Source organism: Oncorhynchus nerka, linkage group LG9a (assembly GCF_034236695.1).
Source record: "Oncorhynchus nerka isolate Pitt River linkage group LG9a, Oner_Uvic_2.0, whole genome shotgun sequence".
Lineage (NCBI taxonomy): Eukaryota > Metazoa > Chordata > Actinopteri > Salmoniformes > Salmonidae > Oncorhynchus > Oncorhynchus nerka.
This window is the reverse complement of record NC_088404.1, coordinates 2,596,689-2,613,703: the sequence shown is the minus strand read 5'-3', so window position 1 is coordinate 2,613,703 and position 17,015 is coordinate 2,596,689. Positions and strand designations below refer to the sequence as shown.

At 41.1% G+C, this 17,015-nt stretch overlaps 1 protein-coding gene across 2 annotated transcripts in view; it reads left to right on the top strand.

The window, feature by feature from the left end:
* The first annotated feature begins 815 nt into the window (after positions 1-815).
* Positions 816-17,015, top strand: part of saxo4 (stabilizer of axonemal microtubules 4) — a 93,763-nt gene continuing 77,563 nt past the window's right edge. The window contains exons 1-8 of one of the 2 annotated variants that reach the window (XM_065022197.1): positions 816-956; positions 1,421-1,538; positions 1,983-2,100; positions 3,740-3,884; positions 4,211-4,271; positions 4,878-4,975; positions 8,613-8,678; positions 9,132-9,218. In XM_065022197.1, the coding sequence (XP_064878269.1) occupies positions 1,421-1,538; positions 1,983-2,100; positions 3,740-3,884; positions 4,211-4,271; positions 4,878-4,975; positions 8,613-8,678; positions 9,132-9,218 (693 nt within the window). In that variant the 5' untranslated portion in view covers positions 816-956. The remainder of the gene's footprint in view (positions 957-1,420; positions 1,539-1,982; positions 2,101-3,739; positions 3,885-4,210; positions 4,272-4,877; positions 4,976-8,612; positions 8,679-9,131; positions 9,219-17,015) is intronic. The other variant, XM_065022195.1, reaches the window with a different exon arrangement.

The window sequence follows — 17,015 nt, the reverse complement described above, 5'->3', positions numbered from 1 at the left end:
GTAGAAATTGCACCCTGTGTATTCCACTCTACTGTCAGCAGTAAGTTCAGACCCCGACTGAGTTCCTAAAATATGGAACTCAGTCGGGGTCTGATCTTACTGTTGACAGTTAGAATATATATATATAACCTTTAATTAAGTAGGCAGGTCAGTTAAGAAGAAATTCTTATTTTCAATGACAGCCTAGGAACAGTGTGTTAACTGCTTGTTCAGGGGCAGAATGACAGATTTTTACCCTGTCAGCTCTGGGATTTGATCTTGCAACCTTTCGGTTACTGGCCCAAATGCTCTAACCACTAGGCTACCCCAAATATATATATATATATATATATATCTCAGTATTTTTTAAAAATATATAGGTATATGTATACTGGACCTTGATGTCTTCATATGTAGCTACAGCTCTGACAATAACATGAGCTATTAGTAACCTAACTCCCTCAAGGTATTGATTATATCCTTGGAGATCGTACATTATTCTAATCATGATAAATTGATCATTCATAAATTAAATGCCCTTTGATTTACTGGATACCTCAATCAGATTCATATATATATATATTTTATTTTTATTTTTTGAAATCATGTCATTTTACCGTAGCCAGCTTTAGCCTTAGTGTCAATCTGTTTGTGATTTCATGCCAACTCCTTGTCACACTAATTGTCATGGCAAACATGACAATAACAACAGACACAACAGGCACGGAACAGATCAGGGAACAAGCAGAGTGAGCTTAAGGTGCAACTGCAAGATACTTGTATTGGGAGCAACGGTTTGCTTCTATGACTTCTCTTGTGACCTCATTTCGTCCGTCATTGTGAAGTGCTGCTGGCGCCACTTGGAGAATCACCGTAGCAACGGTCGGTATCATGGAGACGGCACGGGTCCCGGGCTATAAAACCTAACAGGGCGAGAGGAGGCCGCCGGTACGCAGAAACACCGCTTCGACAGACAGGTAACGGTGGAGCGCGTGAGAAGGGGTCGCTTTTATCATAATGATGCAGATATTTTACTGAAATGAATGTCGACTAGGCATACTAGTTGTTAATATATATTTATAATTACAGAGATGATCATAAATGAATGAATCTGTAGGCTAGGCCTATAATAAGGGTATTTAGCATGTTATTCCTATACTTTTTCTGCTACGATAACTTTCCATTTCTCTTCATTCTTGATGAAAATACATGACTTACATGATGACAGGTAGAATGAGTGTAAGCTACTGTGAGAAAGCTTTATACATTTTATAATAGTGTAAAAACAAAACAAACAAAAAAACAGTTTGACTGTCAAAGTTCAACATGAACTAAAATCAGTCTTCTCTCCCGGTTACAGGCAGCTTTTTTTTCTCTCTGTCTATCGTTGTTGCTAGTGGAGTTAACTGTAGTATTAATCCATGATCCTGGTCCCTCACAGATGGTTAGTCAGGTAGACCTGGTCACCAGGCCCTCTCTAAGAGGAACGGGAAGCCCAGGAGGCCGTCTGGCCAACACCTCCCTCAACCTCTACTGTACCTCCTACAGGGCTTCTTTTGGTGAGAACAAGATATCTGATATGACTTGATATAAACTCTCTATTGTATTGAATTGTATTTTCATTTTATTCTACTGGTGGTAAGATAGTATCCACTACATTTGCCTGAAGTGTTCTGCTTTCTCAAGTTTACTCTGCTTTCACCCTCAATGATACGCCTGTGTGATTTTTAACAATGCAAAACCAGACTCCCTAATGACTCACTCCCATGGCCACACACTGGTCCCAATTACCTCACTAAAATGTGTACTTGTTCACTTCCTTTCACTGATTTCAAAGTAAATTACTGGTATAAGAATTCCCCATAGGAAATATAGAGGAACTCTAGCCATCTTTTACTCTCATGAGTGCAAACTTCAGGAGAAAGAGATATTGTTGGGAACCCCCCCCCCCCCCCTCCCTATCCCCCCAACCCCTCCCCATCTTACTGTCATATCTTATCCAGGCAAAGAAGGCTTCAGTCCATGTCTAGGTCATCATTACGGGACAGGGTACTCTGCCAACCTGAGACCTGCTGTTTACTACAGCCCTAGTCTGGACCACACTGATAACCCACAGTTAGGGTAAGACTATACTATATTATACAATACTATATCATACTATATTATATTATACAATACTATATTATACAATACTATATTATACAATACTATATTATATTATACTATACTATATTATACAATACTATATTATATTATACTATATTATACTATACTATATTATACAATACTATATTATACTATACTATATTATACAATACTATATTATACTATACTATATTATACTATACTATATTATACTATACTATATTATACAATACTATATTATACTATACTATATTATACTATACTATATTATACAATACTATATCATACTATACTATATTATACTACAGCCCTAGTCTGGACCACACTGATAACCCACAGTTAGGGTAAGACTATACTATATTATACAATACTATATTATACAATACTATATTATACTATACTATATTATACTATATTATATTATACTATATTATACAATACTATATTATACTATACTATATTATACAATACTATATTATATTATACAATACTATATCATATTATACTATACAATACTATATTATATTATACTATACAATATTATACTATATTATACAATACTATATTATACTATACTATATTATACAATACTATGTTATATTATACTATACTATATTATACTACAGCCCTAGCCTGGACCACATTGATAACCCACAGTTAAGGTAAGACTATACTATGTTATACAATACTATATTATACAATACGATACTATATTATACTAGATTATACAATACTATATCATATCATATTATACTATACAATATTATACTATATTATACAATACAATATTATATTATACAATACTATATTATATTAATCAATACCATATTATATTATACTGTATTATACAATATTATATTATACTACAGCCCCAGTCTGTCCCTACACAGTGCACTCTTTTATCAGACCCACATAGGGCTCTGGCCCAAGTAAAGAAATGAAATCGTCTTGACCAAGCCAGAACGACCCCCTGGACAGGACACTAGTAGCCTTGACCGAGCCAGAACGACCCCCTGGACAGGACACTAGTAGCCTTGACCGAGCCAGAACAACCCCCTGGACAGGACACTAGTAGCCTTGACCGAGCCAGAACGACCCCCTGGACAGGACCCTAGTAGCCTTGACTGAGCCAGAACAACCCCCTGGACAGGACACTAGTAGCCTTGACTGAGCCAGAACAACCCCCTGGACAGGACACTAGTAGCCTTGACCGAGCCAGAACGACCCCCTGGACAGGACACTAGTAGCCTTGACCGAGCCAGAACGACCCCCTGGACAGGACCCTAGTAGCCTTGACTGAGCCAGAATGACCCCCTGGACAGGACACTAGTAGCCTTGACCGAGCCAGAACGACCCCCTGGACAGGACACTAATCTACCACAGAGCTCTGGCTAAAAGTAGTGCATTATTTAAATATGTTGCAATTTCAGATATGCCCCCCAGAGGTGCTTACTGGTAGTGATAGTATTTCTATACTATTATGTGGTCCTGTATGGCTCAGTTATCAAGAGCTTGGCGATAGGAATGCCAAGGTCATAGGTTCAATTCCTGCAGGGATGACATATACAGTGGATTATAACGGTGACATTAAGTGTGTGTTTTGGGTCTTCTCCAGGCGTTCTCTGCTAGATAGTTTCCAGTCTCAGACTAAGCGCCATTTCCAGCCCCTGACCAGACCTGATGGGTCAGAGACCCTGCCTTGCCCCAGTGGACAGATCAGAGAGAGTGGATATCTACAGCTGAAGACACGGCCTGCAGCAGTGAGGAGAGAGGAGGGGAGGGATGAGGGAGAGCGACTCTGAGAATAAATGGATTTTAAGTGTCTTTCTGTCTCCCTTCCTCCCTCTCTCCCTCTCTCCCTCATTCCTTCCTATCTCCCTTCCTCCCTTCCTTCCCTCCTTCATTCCTTCCTTCCTTCCTCCCTCTCTCCCTCTCTCCTTCATTCCTTCCTTCCTCCCTCTCTCCCTCTCTCCTTCCTTCCTCCCTCCTTCCCTCTCTCCCTCTCTCCCGCTCTCCTTCCTTCCTCCCTTCCTTCCCTCCTTCCTCCCTCCCTCCTTCTCTCGCCCTCTCTCCCTCTCTCCCCCAGAATGTATCCATCCAGACAGAGTATAAGGAACACTTTGTTTCATATCGTCCCAGACCACCAGGTACAGTGTAATATACTGAGGAGCGGAATGATTTATTGATACCCTTTTTACAGAACAGGCCAGAACAGAACTGTACTGTGCTGGCTCTGTGCAGGCTCTATGCAGGCTCTGTGCTGGCTCTGTGCTGGCTCTATGCAGGCTCTGTGCTGGCTCTGTGCAGGCTCTATGCTGGCTCTATGCAGGCTCTGTGCTGGCTCTGTGCAGGCTCTATGCTGGCTCTATGCAGGCTCTGTGCTGGCTCTGTGCAGGCTCTATGCTGGCTCTATGCAGGCTCTGTGCTGGCTCTGTGCTGGCTCTATGCAGGCTCTATGCAGGCTCTGTGCAGGCTCTATGCTGGCTCTGTGCTGGCTCTGTGCTGGCTCTGTGCTGGCTCTATGCAGGCTCTGTGCTGGCTCTGTGCTGGCTCTGTGCTGGCTCTATGCTGGCTCTATGCTGGCTCTGTGCTGGGGGCATAATGAGGAGAACACAACTTGGCTCTGCTACGTTTGTTGTGTGAAAAGGGTATTACTCCTCTGGCAAAACTGATTGCAATGACGTCACCCAGCTCTGCCCGCTGCAGCGAAGGGGCTGTTTAGAGAGCATAAATGACACATGATTGTCCTTTAGTTTCTCAGAAGCACCAGTTAGTGGGAGCCCAAGGAGAGAGCGGTTTCACCGAAGGGACGGCCCTGCAACCCAACACCTTTCTTCCCCAGTACCACATGGTTAGTGATGCTCCCTCTAAATATATCAAATTGCCACATGGTTAGTGATGAGTGTTCAAACACTCTACCTTGTTTGAGATTGGACGGCCATCTGTCACTCCAGGATAGAAACAACACTCAGTAACCCAGGTCTGGTCACATGGTTAGTGATGTCAGTAACCCAGGTCTGGTCACATGGTTAGGGATGTCAGTAACCCAGGTCTGGTCACATGATTAGTGATGTCAGTAACCCAGGTCTGGTCACATGGTTAGTGATGTCAGTATCCCAGGTCTGGTCACATGATTAGTGATGTCAGTAACCCAGGTCTGGTCACATGGTTAGTGATGTCAGTAACCCAGGTCTGGTCACATGGTTAGTGATGTCAGTAACCCAGGTCTGGTCACATGGTTAGTGATGTCAGTATCCCAGGTCTGGTCACATGATTAGTGATGTCAGTAACCCAGGTCTGGTCATATGGTTAGTGATGTCAGTAACCCAGGTCTGGTCACATGGTTAGTGATGTCAGTAACCCAGGTCTGGTCACATGGTTAGTGATGTCAGTGACCCAGGTCTGGTCACATGGTTAGTGATGTCAGTAACCCAGGTCTGGTCACATGGTTAGTGATGTCAGTGACCCAGGTCTGGTCACATGGTTAGTGATGTCAGTAACCCAGGTCTGGTCACATGGTTAGTGATGTCAGTAACCCAGGTCTGGTCACATGGTTAGTGATGTCAGTAACCCAGGTCTGGTCACATGGTTAGTGATGTCAGTAACCCAGGTCTGGTCACATGGTTAGTGATGTCAGTGACCCAGGTCTGGTCACATGGTTAGTGATGTCAGTAACCCAGGTCTGGTCACATGGTTAGTGATGTCAGTAACCCAGGTCTGGTCACATGATTAGTGATGTCAGTAACCCAGGTCTGGTCACATGGTTAGTGATGTCAGTAACCCAGGTCTGGTCACATGGTTAGTGATGTCAGTAACCCAGGTCTACTACACCTGTTGTATTCAGCATTTCACTGTGAGGTCTACTACACCTGTTGTATTCAGCATTTCACTGTGAGGTCTACTACACCTGTTGTATTCAGCATTTCACTGTAAGGTCTACTACACCTGTTGTATTCAGCATTTCACTGTACGGTCTACTACACCTGTTGTATTCAGCATTCCACTGAGAGGTCTACTACACCTGTTGTATTCAGCATTCCACTGAGAGGTCTACTACACCTGCTGTATTCAGCATTTCACTGTCAGCATTTCACTGTAAGGTCTACTACACCTGCTGTATTCAGCATTTCACTGTAAGGTCTACTACACCTGTTGTATTCAGCATTTCACTGTAAGGTCTACTACACCTGTTGTATTCAGCATTTCACTGTAAGGTCTCCTACACCTGTTGTATTCAGCATTTCACTGTAAGGTCTACTACACCTGTTGTATTCAGCATTTCACTGTAAGGTCTACTACACCTGTTGTATTCAGCATTTCACTGTAAGGTCTACTACACCTGTTGTATTCAGCATTTCACTGTAAGGTCTACTACACCTGTTGTATTCAGCATTTCACTGTAAGGTCTACTACACCGGTTGTATTGGGCACATGTGACATAACATTTTATTTGAAGTATAGCTTTATGATTGAAGCCTTTAGTGGTCTAATGCTTTAATATGTAATATTTTTTTCTCTCCAAATTCATTATATAAATAGGCCCATTTAATTTAGTCTGGTTTGCCATTCCAAATAAAAATGGAATATTCTTTGCTCACATAATAAAATAAAACAATTTAAAAAGTTGTTAGGTGTAGGCAGGGCCATAAGTAAATCGGTAAACTGGGATATGAAAGAATGAATCTGTAATGAACACGAGGGGAGACAGAGAGCTGGTCTCAAGCGCAGGGCGCAGCAGGTGTTTCTTGAAAAGCACCACAGGAGGAGGCAGGTATCTGGGTCCAGGGGCAGGCAGAAGGTCATACACAGGAGGAGGCAGGTAGCTGGGTCCAGGGGCAGGCAGAAGGTCATACACAGGAGGAGGCAGGTAGCTGGGTCCAGGGGCAGGCAGAAGGTCATACACAGGGGGTCCAAAAAGGCAACAGTACAGGCAGTGAAAAGGCTAGTAAGGTAGTCCAGGAGATCAGGCAATAGGTAGATAACAGGAAATCCGATATGCTGAAGTGCAGGCAGGGAATAGACAAAAGACGTCGTTAGTGAGGCGGACAGAAACTATCAAACACGGGAGGATTAAATTACAGGAAAACCAGCACCAAATAAACAGAGCTCTGAATAGAAGTGTCACAAAACCAACAAGACCTCACAATGACGGGGTGTTGTAACTTAGATAAAGATATCAGATCCAATTTGATGACCAATTTATGCAGATGTCCAGGTATTTCCAAAGGGACCAATTTATGCAGATGTCCAGGTATTTCCAAAGGGACCAATTTATGCAAATGTCCAGGTATTTCCAAAGGGACCAATTTATGCAGATGTCCAGGTATTTCCAAAGGGACCAATTTATGCAGATGTCCAGGTATTTCCAAAGGGACCAATTTATGCAGATGTCCAGGTATTTCCAAAGGGACCAATTTATGCAGATGTCCAGGTATTTCCAAAGGGACCAATTTATGCAGATGTCCAGGTATTTCCAAAGGGACCAATTTATGCAGATGTCCAGGTATTTCCAAAGGGACCAATTTATGCAGATGTCCAGGTATTTCCAAAGGGACCAATTTATGCAGATGTCCAGGTATTTCCAAAGGGACCAATTTATGCAGATGTCCAGGTATTTCCAAAGGGACCAATTTATGCAGATGTCCAGTTATTTCCAAAGGGACCAATTTATGCAGATGTCCAGGTATTTCCAAAGGCTTCACTTTCTCTTGCCACTGTAGAAGAAATGATCCAAAAATGAAAAATATTCCAGGCATTTATACATCAATTCCATCAATTACTTTATCAAAATGCCTTTTCAAAGTCAACTATGAAAACCAGGCCAGGTTTCCAGGACTTGTCTTATATTATCTCAATTGTATGGCTGTTTACATTCATCCATTTTCACTCCTTCACCAAGTGAGATCCTAAGCGAATATGTCCATTCAAATAAAATGATTCTGGCAAAGTGATGTGTAGTTGCTATTGGAATGCAGGCAGAGTGGAGATATCCAACATTATATATTATTATTATAACATTCAAATGAAGTGACAGCGTAACTGTGATATTCGTTCCCATGAAAAGTCTGTGTTAACCCCCGAGGTTGACGTTATCTCACTTTAGCATGAGCAGTCACTTAACCCCGGGGCAGTCTGCGTCCAACCAAAAGGGTAAACGTCATGGACGCTTCCCAAAACGGCTCCCTGTTCCCTATTTAGTGCACTACGTTTGACCAGGACCCCGAGGGATTTGGTCAGAAGTCATTCACTATACAGAGAATAGGGTGCCTTTTGGGACACACCCGATGTGAGATAAACAACTTTACGTAGCACCTCGTTCATCCTCCATTTTGTTTTTTGTGTAGTATTCTATCAATGTAACCACACAGCTGATCATTTTTTCATCTTCGTTGGGTCTTTGTTCCTGATATTAAAATGTGTGTGTGTGTGTGTGTGTGTGTGTGTGTGTGTGTGTGTGTGTGTGTGTTTGTGTGTGTGTGTGTTATTAGGTCAATCCTAGGAGGACTGAGAACTCTGTGATGAGACATGACTTCCTGCCTATTTCCTTTCTTCAGGTTGGCTCTAACATGTTTTTATTTGTCCGGTTCTCTATCTGCCGATATGTCACAGTAGATTAGAATATATGTCCGTCTCTCAAACCATCTCTTCTATTATTACAGGATGAATGTGTGTTTATGTCTTGTCTTTTCGTTTTGTGTCTTGTCTTTTCGTTTTGTTTTGTGTCTTGCCTTTTCGTTTTGTGTTTTGTCTTTTCGTTTTGTTTTGTGTCTTGCCTTTTCGTTTTGTTTTGTGTCTTGTCTTTTCGTTTTGTTTTGTGTCTTGCCTTTTCGTTTTGTTTGTTGTCTTTTCGTTTTGTTTTGTGTGTTGTCTTTTTGTTTTGTGTTTTGTCTTTTCGTTTTGTTTTGTGTCTTGCCTTTTCGTTTTGTGTGTCTGTGGGTTTCAGAGCGGAGGACAAAAATAAAAATTTCCTTTGGCACAATAATCAAGACATATTCTTTGTGTTCCAGGGCTCTGAGATGCTCCCCAGGCTGGTCAGTAGAGTCCCCAGAGAAACAGGCTTCACCAGGGACACCTTGGACCCTCTGGCCTGTCTAGTATGTACTGTAGATGATCTCTCTCAATGTAACAATCTATATTGGGATGTGGGGAGGTTTTAGCAGGTGGAATAGTGGAGAACAATGGGAGGTTTTAGCAGGTGGAATAGTGGAGAACAATGGGAGGTTTTAGCAGGTGGAATAGTGGAGAACAATGGGAGGTTTTAGCAGGTGGAATAGTGGAGAACAATGGGAGGTTTTAGCAGGTGGAATAGTGGAGAACAATGGGAGGTTTTAGCAGGTGGAATAGTGGAGAACAATGGGAGGTTTTAGCAGGTGGAATAGTGGAGAACAATGGGAGGTTTTAGCAGGTGGAATAGTGGAGAACAATGGGAGGTTTTAGCAGGTGGAATAGTGGAGAACAATGGGAGGTTTTAGCAGGTGGAATAGTGGAGAACAATGGGAGGTTTTAGCAGGTGGAATAGTGGAGAACAATGGGAGGTTTTAGCAGGTGGAATAGTGGAGAACAATGGGAGGTTTTAGCAGGTGGAATAGTGGAGAACAATGGGAGGTTTTAGCAGGTGGAATAGTGGAGAACAATGGGAGGTTTTAGCAGGTGGAATAGTGGAGAACAATGGGAGGTTTTAGCAGGTGGAATAGTGGAGAACAATGGGAGGTTTTAGCAGGTGGAATAGTGGAGAACAATGGGAGGTTTTAGCAGGTGGAATAGTGGAGAACAATGGGAGGTTTTAGCAGGTGGAATAGTGGAGAACAATGGGAGGTTTTAGCAGGTGGAATAGTGGAGAACAATGGGAGGTTTTAGCAGGTGGAATAGTGGAGAACAATGGGAGGTTTTAGCAGGTGGAATAGTGGAGAACAATGGGAGGTTTTAGCAGGTGGAATAGTGGAGAACAATGGGAGGTTTTAGCAGGTGGAATGGTGGAGAACAATGGGAGGTTTACTCAGTAGCAGTGCAAATACCATGGCATGGCTATATGGACACTCAATCACTATGGTACTTTCTAATTGTAAGTTTGCAATTGAAACGTGTATCTTATTATAGTAAATGGTGAAATAAGTATAGCCAATTATAATTGTAACAGCTTAGCAGATAATTCGACGATCCGTATTTACCTGACTAAAAAAGAAGAAATATAATATATATTGTGTACAGGAAACTCATTCAACAAAAATAGATGAAGTTGTTTGGAGAAAGGAAATATATTTTCTTCCTCGGTTCTGGCCTTTCTAGGGAGTTTTTCCCTCATAGCCTGGTTCCTCTCTCGGTTTCTTCCTAGGTTTTGGCCTTTCTAGGGAGTTTTTCCCTCATAGCCTGGTTCCTCTCTAGGTTTCTTCCTAGGTTCTGGCCTTTCTAGGGAGTTTTTCCCTCATAGCCTGGTTCCTCTCTAGGTTTCTTCCTAGGTTCTGGCCTTTCTAGGGAGTTTTTCCCTCATAGCCTGGTTCCTCTCTAGGTTTCTTCCTCGGTTCTGGCCTTTCAAGGGAGTTTTTCCCTCATAGCCTGGTTCCTCTCTAGGTTTCTTCCTAGGTTTTGGCCTTTCTAGGGAGTTTTTTCCAAGCCACCGTGCTTCTACACCTGCATTGCTTGCTGTTTGGGGTTTTAGGCTGGGGTTTCTGTACAGCACTTTGAGATATCAGCTGATGTAAGAAGGGCTTTATAAATACATTTGATTTGATATTTCTCCCATAGGCAAAGAAAATCAAAATTGGTGATGATATTAATTAACATATGTTTTTATATTTTTATTCAAACGTGCACACTGTCCAAACACATCTAGATACCCTGTGAGATATACATGGAGGTTTAATATCCTGACCTAGTGAGATATACATGGAGGAGGTTTAATACCCTGACCTAGTGAGATATACATGGAGGTTTAATATCCTGACCTAGTGAGATATACATGGAGGAGGTTTAATACCCTGACCTAGTGAGATATACATGGAGGAGGTTTAATATCCTGACCTAGTGAGATATACATGGAGGAGGTTTAATATCCTGACCTAGTGAGATATACATGGAGGAGGTTTAATATCCTGACCTAGTGAGATATACATGGAGGAGGTTTAATATCCTGACCTAGTGAGATATACATGGAGGTTTAATATCCTGACCTAGTGAGATATACATGGAGGAGGTTTAATATCCTGACCTAGTGAGATATACATGGAGGTTTAATATCCTGACCTAGTGAGATATACATGGAGGTTTAATATCCTGATCTAGTGAGATATACATGGAGGTTTAATATCCTGACCTAGTGAGATATACATGGAGGTTTAATATCCTGACCTAGTGAGATATACATGGAGGTTTAATATCCTGACCTAGTGAGATATACATGGAGGAGGTTTAATATCCTGACCTAGTGAGATATACATGGAGGTTTAATATCCTGACCTAGTGAGATATACATGGAGGAGGTTTAATATCCTGACCTAGTGAGATATACATGGAGGAGGTTTAATATCCTGACCTAGTGAGATATACATGGAGGTTTAATATCCTGACCTAGTGAGATATACATGGAGGAGGTTTAATATCCTGACCTAGTGAGATATACATGGAGGTTTAATATCCTGACCTAGTGAGATATACATGGAGGAGGTTTAATACCCTGATCTAGTGAGATATACATGGAGGTTTAATATCCTGACCTAGTGAGATATACATGGAGGTTTAATATCCTGACCTAGTGAGATATACATGGAGGTTTAATATCCTGACCTAGTGAGATATACATGGAGGAGGTTTAATATCCTGACCTAGTGAGATATACATGGAGGAGGTTTAATATCCTGACCTAGTGAGATATACATGGAGGAGGTTTAATACCCTGACCTAGTGAGATATACATGGAGGAGGTTTAATATCCTGACCTAGTGAGATATACATGGAGGTTTAATATCCTGACCTAGTGAGATATACATGGAGGTTTAATATCCTGACCTAGTGAGATATACATGGAGGTTTAATACCCTGACCTAGTGAGATATACATGGAGGAGGTTTAATACCCTGACCTAGTGAGATATACATGGAGGTTTAATACCCTGACCTAGTGAGATATACATGGAGGAGGTTTAATATCCTGACCTAGTGAGATATACATGGAGGAGGTTTAATACCCTGACCTAGTGAGATATACATGGAGGAGGTTTAATACCCTGACCTAGTGAGATATACATGGAGGAGGTTTAATATCCTGACCTAGTGAGATATACATGGAGGTTTAATATCCTGACCTAGTGAGATATACATGGAGGAGGTTTAATACCCTGACCTAGTGAGATATACATGGAGGTTTAATATCCTGACCTAGTGAGATATACATGGAGGAGGTTTAATATCCTGACCTAGTGAGATATACATGGAGGAGGTTTAATATCCTGACCTAGTGAGATATACATGGAGGAGGTTTAATATCCTGACCTAGTGAGATATACATGGAGGAGGTTTAATATCCTGACCTAGTGAGATATACATGGAGGAGGTTTAATACCCTGACCTAGTGAGATATACATGGAGGTTTAATATCCTGACCTAGTGAGATATACATGGAGGTTTAATATCCTGACCTAGTGAGATATACATGGAGGAGGTTTAATATCCTGACCTAGTGAGATATACATGGAGGAGGTTTAATATCCTGACCTAGTGAGATATACATGGAGGTTTAATATCCTGACCTAGTGAGATATACATGGAGGAGGTTTAATACCCTGACCTAGTGAGATATACATGGAGGAGGTTTAATATCCTGACCTAGTGAGATATACATGGAGGAGGTTTAATATCCTGACCTAGTGAGATATACATGGAGGTTTAATATCCTGACCTAGTGAGATATACATGGAGGTTTAATATCCTGACCTAGTGAGATATACATGGAGGTTTAATATCCTGACCTAGTGAGATATACATGGAGGAGGTTTAATATCCTGACCTAGTGAGATATACATGGAGGTTTAATATCCTGACCTAGTGAGATATACATGGAGGTTTAATATCCTGACCTAGTGAGATATACATGGAGGAGGTTTAATACCCTGACCTAGTGAGATATACATGGAGGTTTAATACCCTGACCTAGTGAGATATACATGGAGGAGGTTTAATATCCTGACCTAGTGAGATATACATGGAGGTTTAATACCCTGACCTAGTGAGATATACATGGAGGAGGTTTAATATCCTGACCTAGTGAGATATACATGGAGGAGGTTTAATATCCTGACCTAGTGAGATATACATGGAGGAGGTTTAATACCCTGACCTAGTGAGATATACATGGAGGTTTAATATCCTGACCTAGTGAGATATACATGGAGGAGGTTTAATACCCTGACCTAGTGAGATATACATGGAGGTTTAATATCCTGACCTAGTGAGATATACATGGAGGAGGTTTAATATCCTGACCTAGTGAGATATACATGGAGGAGGTTTAATATCCTGACCTAGTGAGATATACATGGAGGAGGTTTAATATCCTGACCTAGTGAGATATACATGGAGGAGGTTTAATACCCTGATCTAGTGAGATATACATGGAGGAGGTTTAATATCCTGACCTAGTGAGATATACATGGAGGTTTAATATCCTGACCTAGTGAGATATACATGGAGGAGGTTTAATACCCTGACCTAGTGATATATACATGGAGGAGGTTTAATACCCTGACCTAGTTAGATATACATGGAGGAGGTTTAATATCCTGACCTAGTGAGATATACATGGAGGAGGTTTAATACCCTGACCTAGTGAGATATACATGGAGGAGGTTTAATATCCTGACCTAGTGAGATATAGATGGAGGAGGTTTAATATCCTGACCTAGTGAGATATACATGGAGGAGGTTTAATATCCTGACCTAGTGAGATATACATGGAGGAGGTTTAATACCCTGACCTAGTGAGATATACATGGAGGTTTAATATCCTGACCTAGTGAGATATACATGGAGGTTTAATATCCTGACCTAGTGAGATATACATGGAGGTTTAATATCCTGACCTAGTGAGATATACATGGAGGAGGTTTAATACCCTGACCTAGTGAGATATACATGGAGGTTTAATACCCTGACCTAGTGAGATATACATGGAGGAGGTTTAATATCCTGACCTAGTGAGATATACATGGAGGAGGTTTAATATCCTGACCTAGTGAGATATACATGGAGGAGGTTTAATATCCTGACCTAGTGAGATATACATGGAGGAGGTTTAATATCCTGACCTAGTGAGATATACATGGAGGTTTAATACCCTGACCTAGTGAGATATACATGGAGGAGGTTTAATATCCTGACCTAGTGAGATATACATGGAGGAGGTTTAATATCCTGACCTAGTGAGATATACATGGAGGAGGTTTAATATCCTGACCTAGTGAGATATACATGGAGGAGGTTTAATATCCTGACCTAGTGAGATATACATGGAGGAGGTTTAATATCCTGACCTAGTGAGATATACATGGAGGAGGTTTAATATCCTGACCTAGTGAGATATACATGGAGGAGGTTTAATACCTGACCTAGTGAGATATACATGGAGGAGGTTTAATATCCTGACCTAGTGAGATATACATGGAGGAGGTTTAATATCCTGACCTAGTGAGATATACATGGAGGAGGTTTAATATCCTGACCTAGTGAGATATACATGGAGGAGGTTTAATATCCTGACCTAGTGAGATATACATGGAGGTTTAATATCCTGACCTAGTGAGATATACATGGAGGAGGTTTAATACCCTGATCTAGTGAGATATACATGGAGGAGGTTTAATATCCTGACCTAGTGAGATATACATGGAGGAGGTTTAATATCCTGACCTAGTGAGATATACATGGAGGTTTAATATCCTGACCTAGTGAGATATACATGGAGGTTTAATATCCTGACCTAGTGAGATATACATGGAGGTTTAATATCCTGACCTAGTGAGATATACATGGAGGAGGTTTAATATCCTGACCTAGTGAGATATACATGGAGGTTTAATATCCTGACCTAGTGAGATATACATGGAGGTTTAATATCCTGACCTAGTGAGATATACATGGAGGAGGTTTAATACCCTGACCTAGTGAGATATACATGGAGGTTTAATACCCTGACCTAGTGAGATATACATGGAGGAGGTTTAATACCCTGACCTAGTGAGATATACATGGAGGTTTAATACCCTGACCTAGTGAGATATACATGGAGGAGGTTTAATATCCTGACCTAGTGAGATATACATGGAGGAGGTTTAATATCCTGACCTAGTGAGATATACATGGAGGAGGTTTAATACCTGACCTAGTGAGATATACATGGAGGTTTAATATCCTGACCTAGTGAGATATACATGGAGGAGGTTTAATATCCTGACCTAGTGAGATATACATGGAGGTTTAATATCCTGACCTAGTGAGATATACATGGAGGAGGTTTAATATCCTGACCTAGTGAGATATACATGGAGGAGGTTTAATATCCTGACCTAGTGAGATATACATGGAGGAGGTTTAATATCCTGACCTAGTGAGATATACATGGAGGAGGTTTAATACCCTGACCTAGTGAGATATACATGGAGGAGGTTTAATATCCTGACCTAGTGAGATATACATGGAGGTTTAATATCCTGACCTAGTGAGATATACATGGAGGAGGTTTAATACCCTGACCTAGTGAGATATACATGGAGGAGGTTTAATACCCTGACCTAGTGAGATATACATGGAGGAGGTTTAATATCCTGACCTAGTGAGATATACATGGAGGAGGTTTAATACCCTGACCTAGTGAGATATACATGGAGGAGGTTTAATATCCTGACCTAGTGAGATATACATGGAGGAGGTTTAATATCCTGACCTAGTGAGATATACATGGAGGAGGTTTAATATCCTGACCTAGTGAGATATACATGGAGGAGGTTTAATACCCTGACCTAGTGAGATATACATGGAGGTTTAATATCCTGACCTAGTGAGATATACATGGAGGTTTAATATCCTGACCTAGTGAGATATACATGGAGGTTTAATATCCTGACCTAGTGAGATATACATGGAGGAGGTTTAATACCCTGACCTAGTGAGATATACATGGAGGTTTAATACCCTGACCTAGTGAGATATACATGGAGGAGGTTTAATATCCTGACCTAGTGAGATATACATGGAGGAGGTTTAATATCCTGACCTAGTGAGATATACATGGAGGAGGTTTAATATCCTGACCTAGTGAGATATACATGGAGGAGGTTTAATATCCTGACCTAGTGAGATATACATGGAGGAGGTTTAATATCCTGACCTAGTGAGATATACATGGAGGAGGTTTAATATCCTGACCTAGTGAGATATACATGGAGGTTTAATATCCTGACCTAGTGAGATATACATGGAGGTTTAATATCCTGACCTAGTGAGATATACATGGAGGAGGTTTAATACCCTGACCTAGTGAGATATACATGGAGGAGGTTTAATATCCTGACCTAGTGAGATATACATGGAGGAGGTTTAATATCCTGACCTAGTGAGATATACATGGAGGAGGTTTAATATCCTGACCTAGTGAGATATACATGGAGGAGGTTTAATATCCTGACCTAGTGAGATATACATGGAGGAGGTTTAATATCCTGACCTAGTGAGATATACATGGAGGAGGTTTAATATCCTGACCTAGTGAGATATACATGGAGGAGGTTTAATATCCTGACCTAGTGAGATATACATGGAGGAGGTTTAATATCCTGACCTAGTGAGATATACATGGAGGAGGTTTAATATCCTGACCTAGTGAGATATACATGGAGGAGGTTTAAT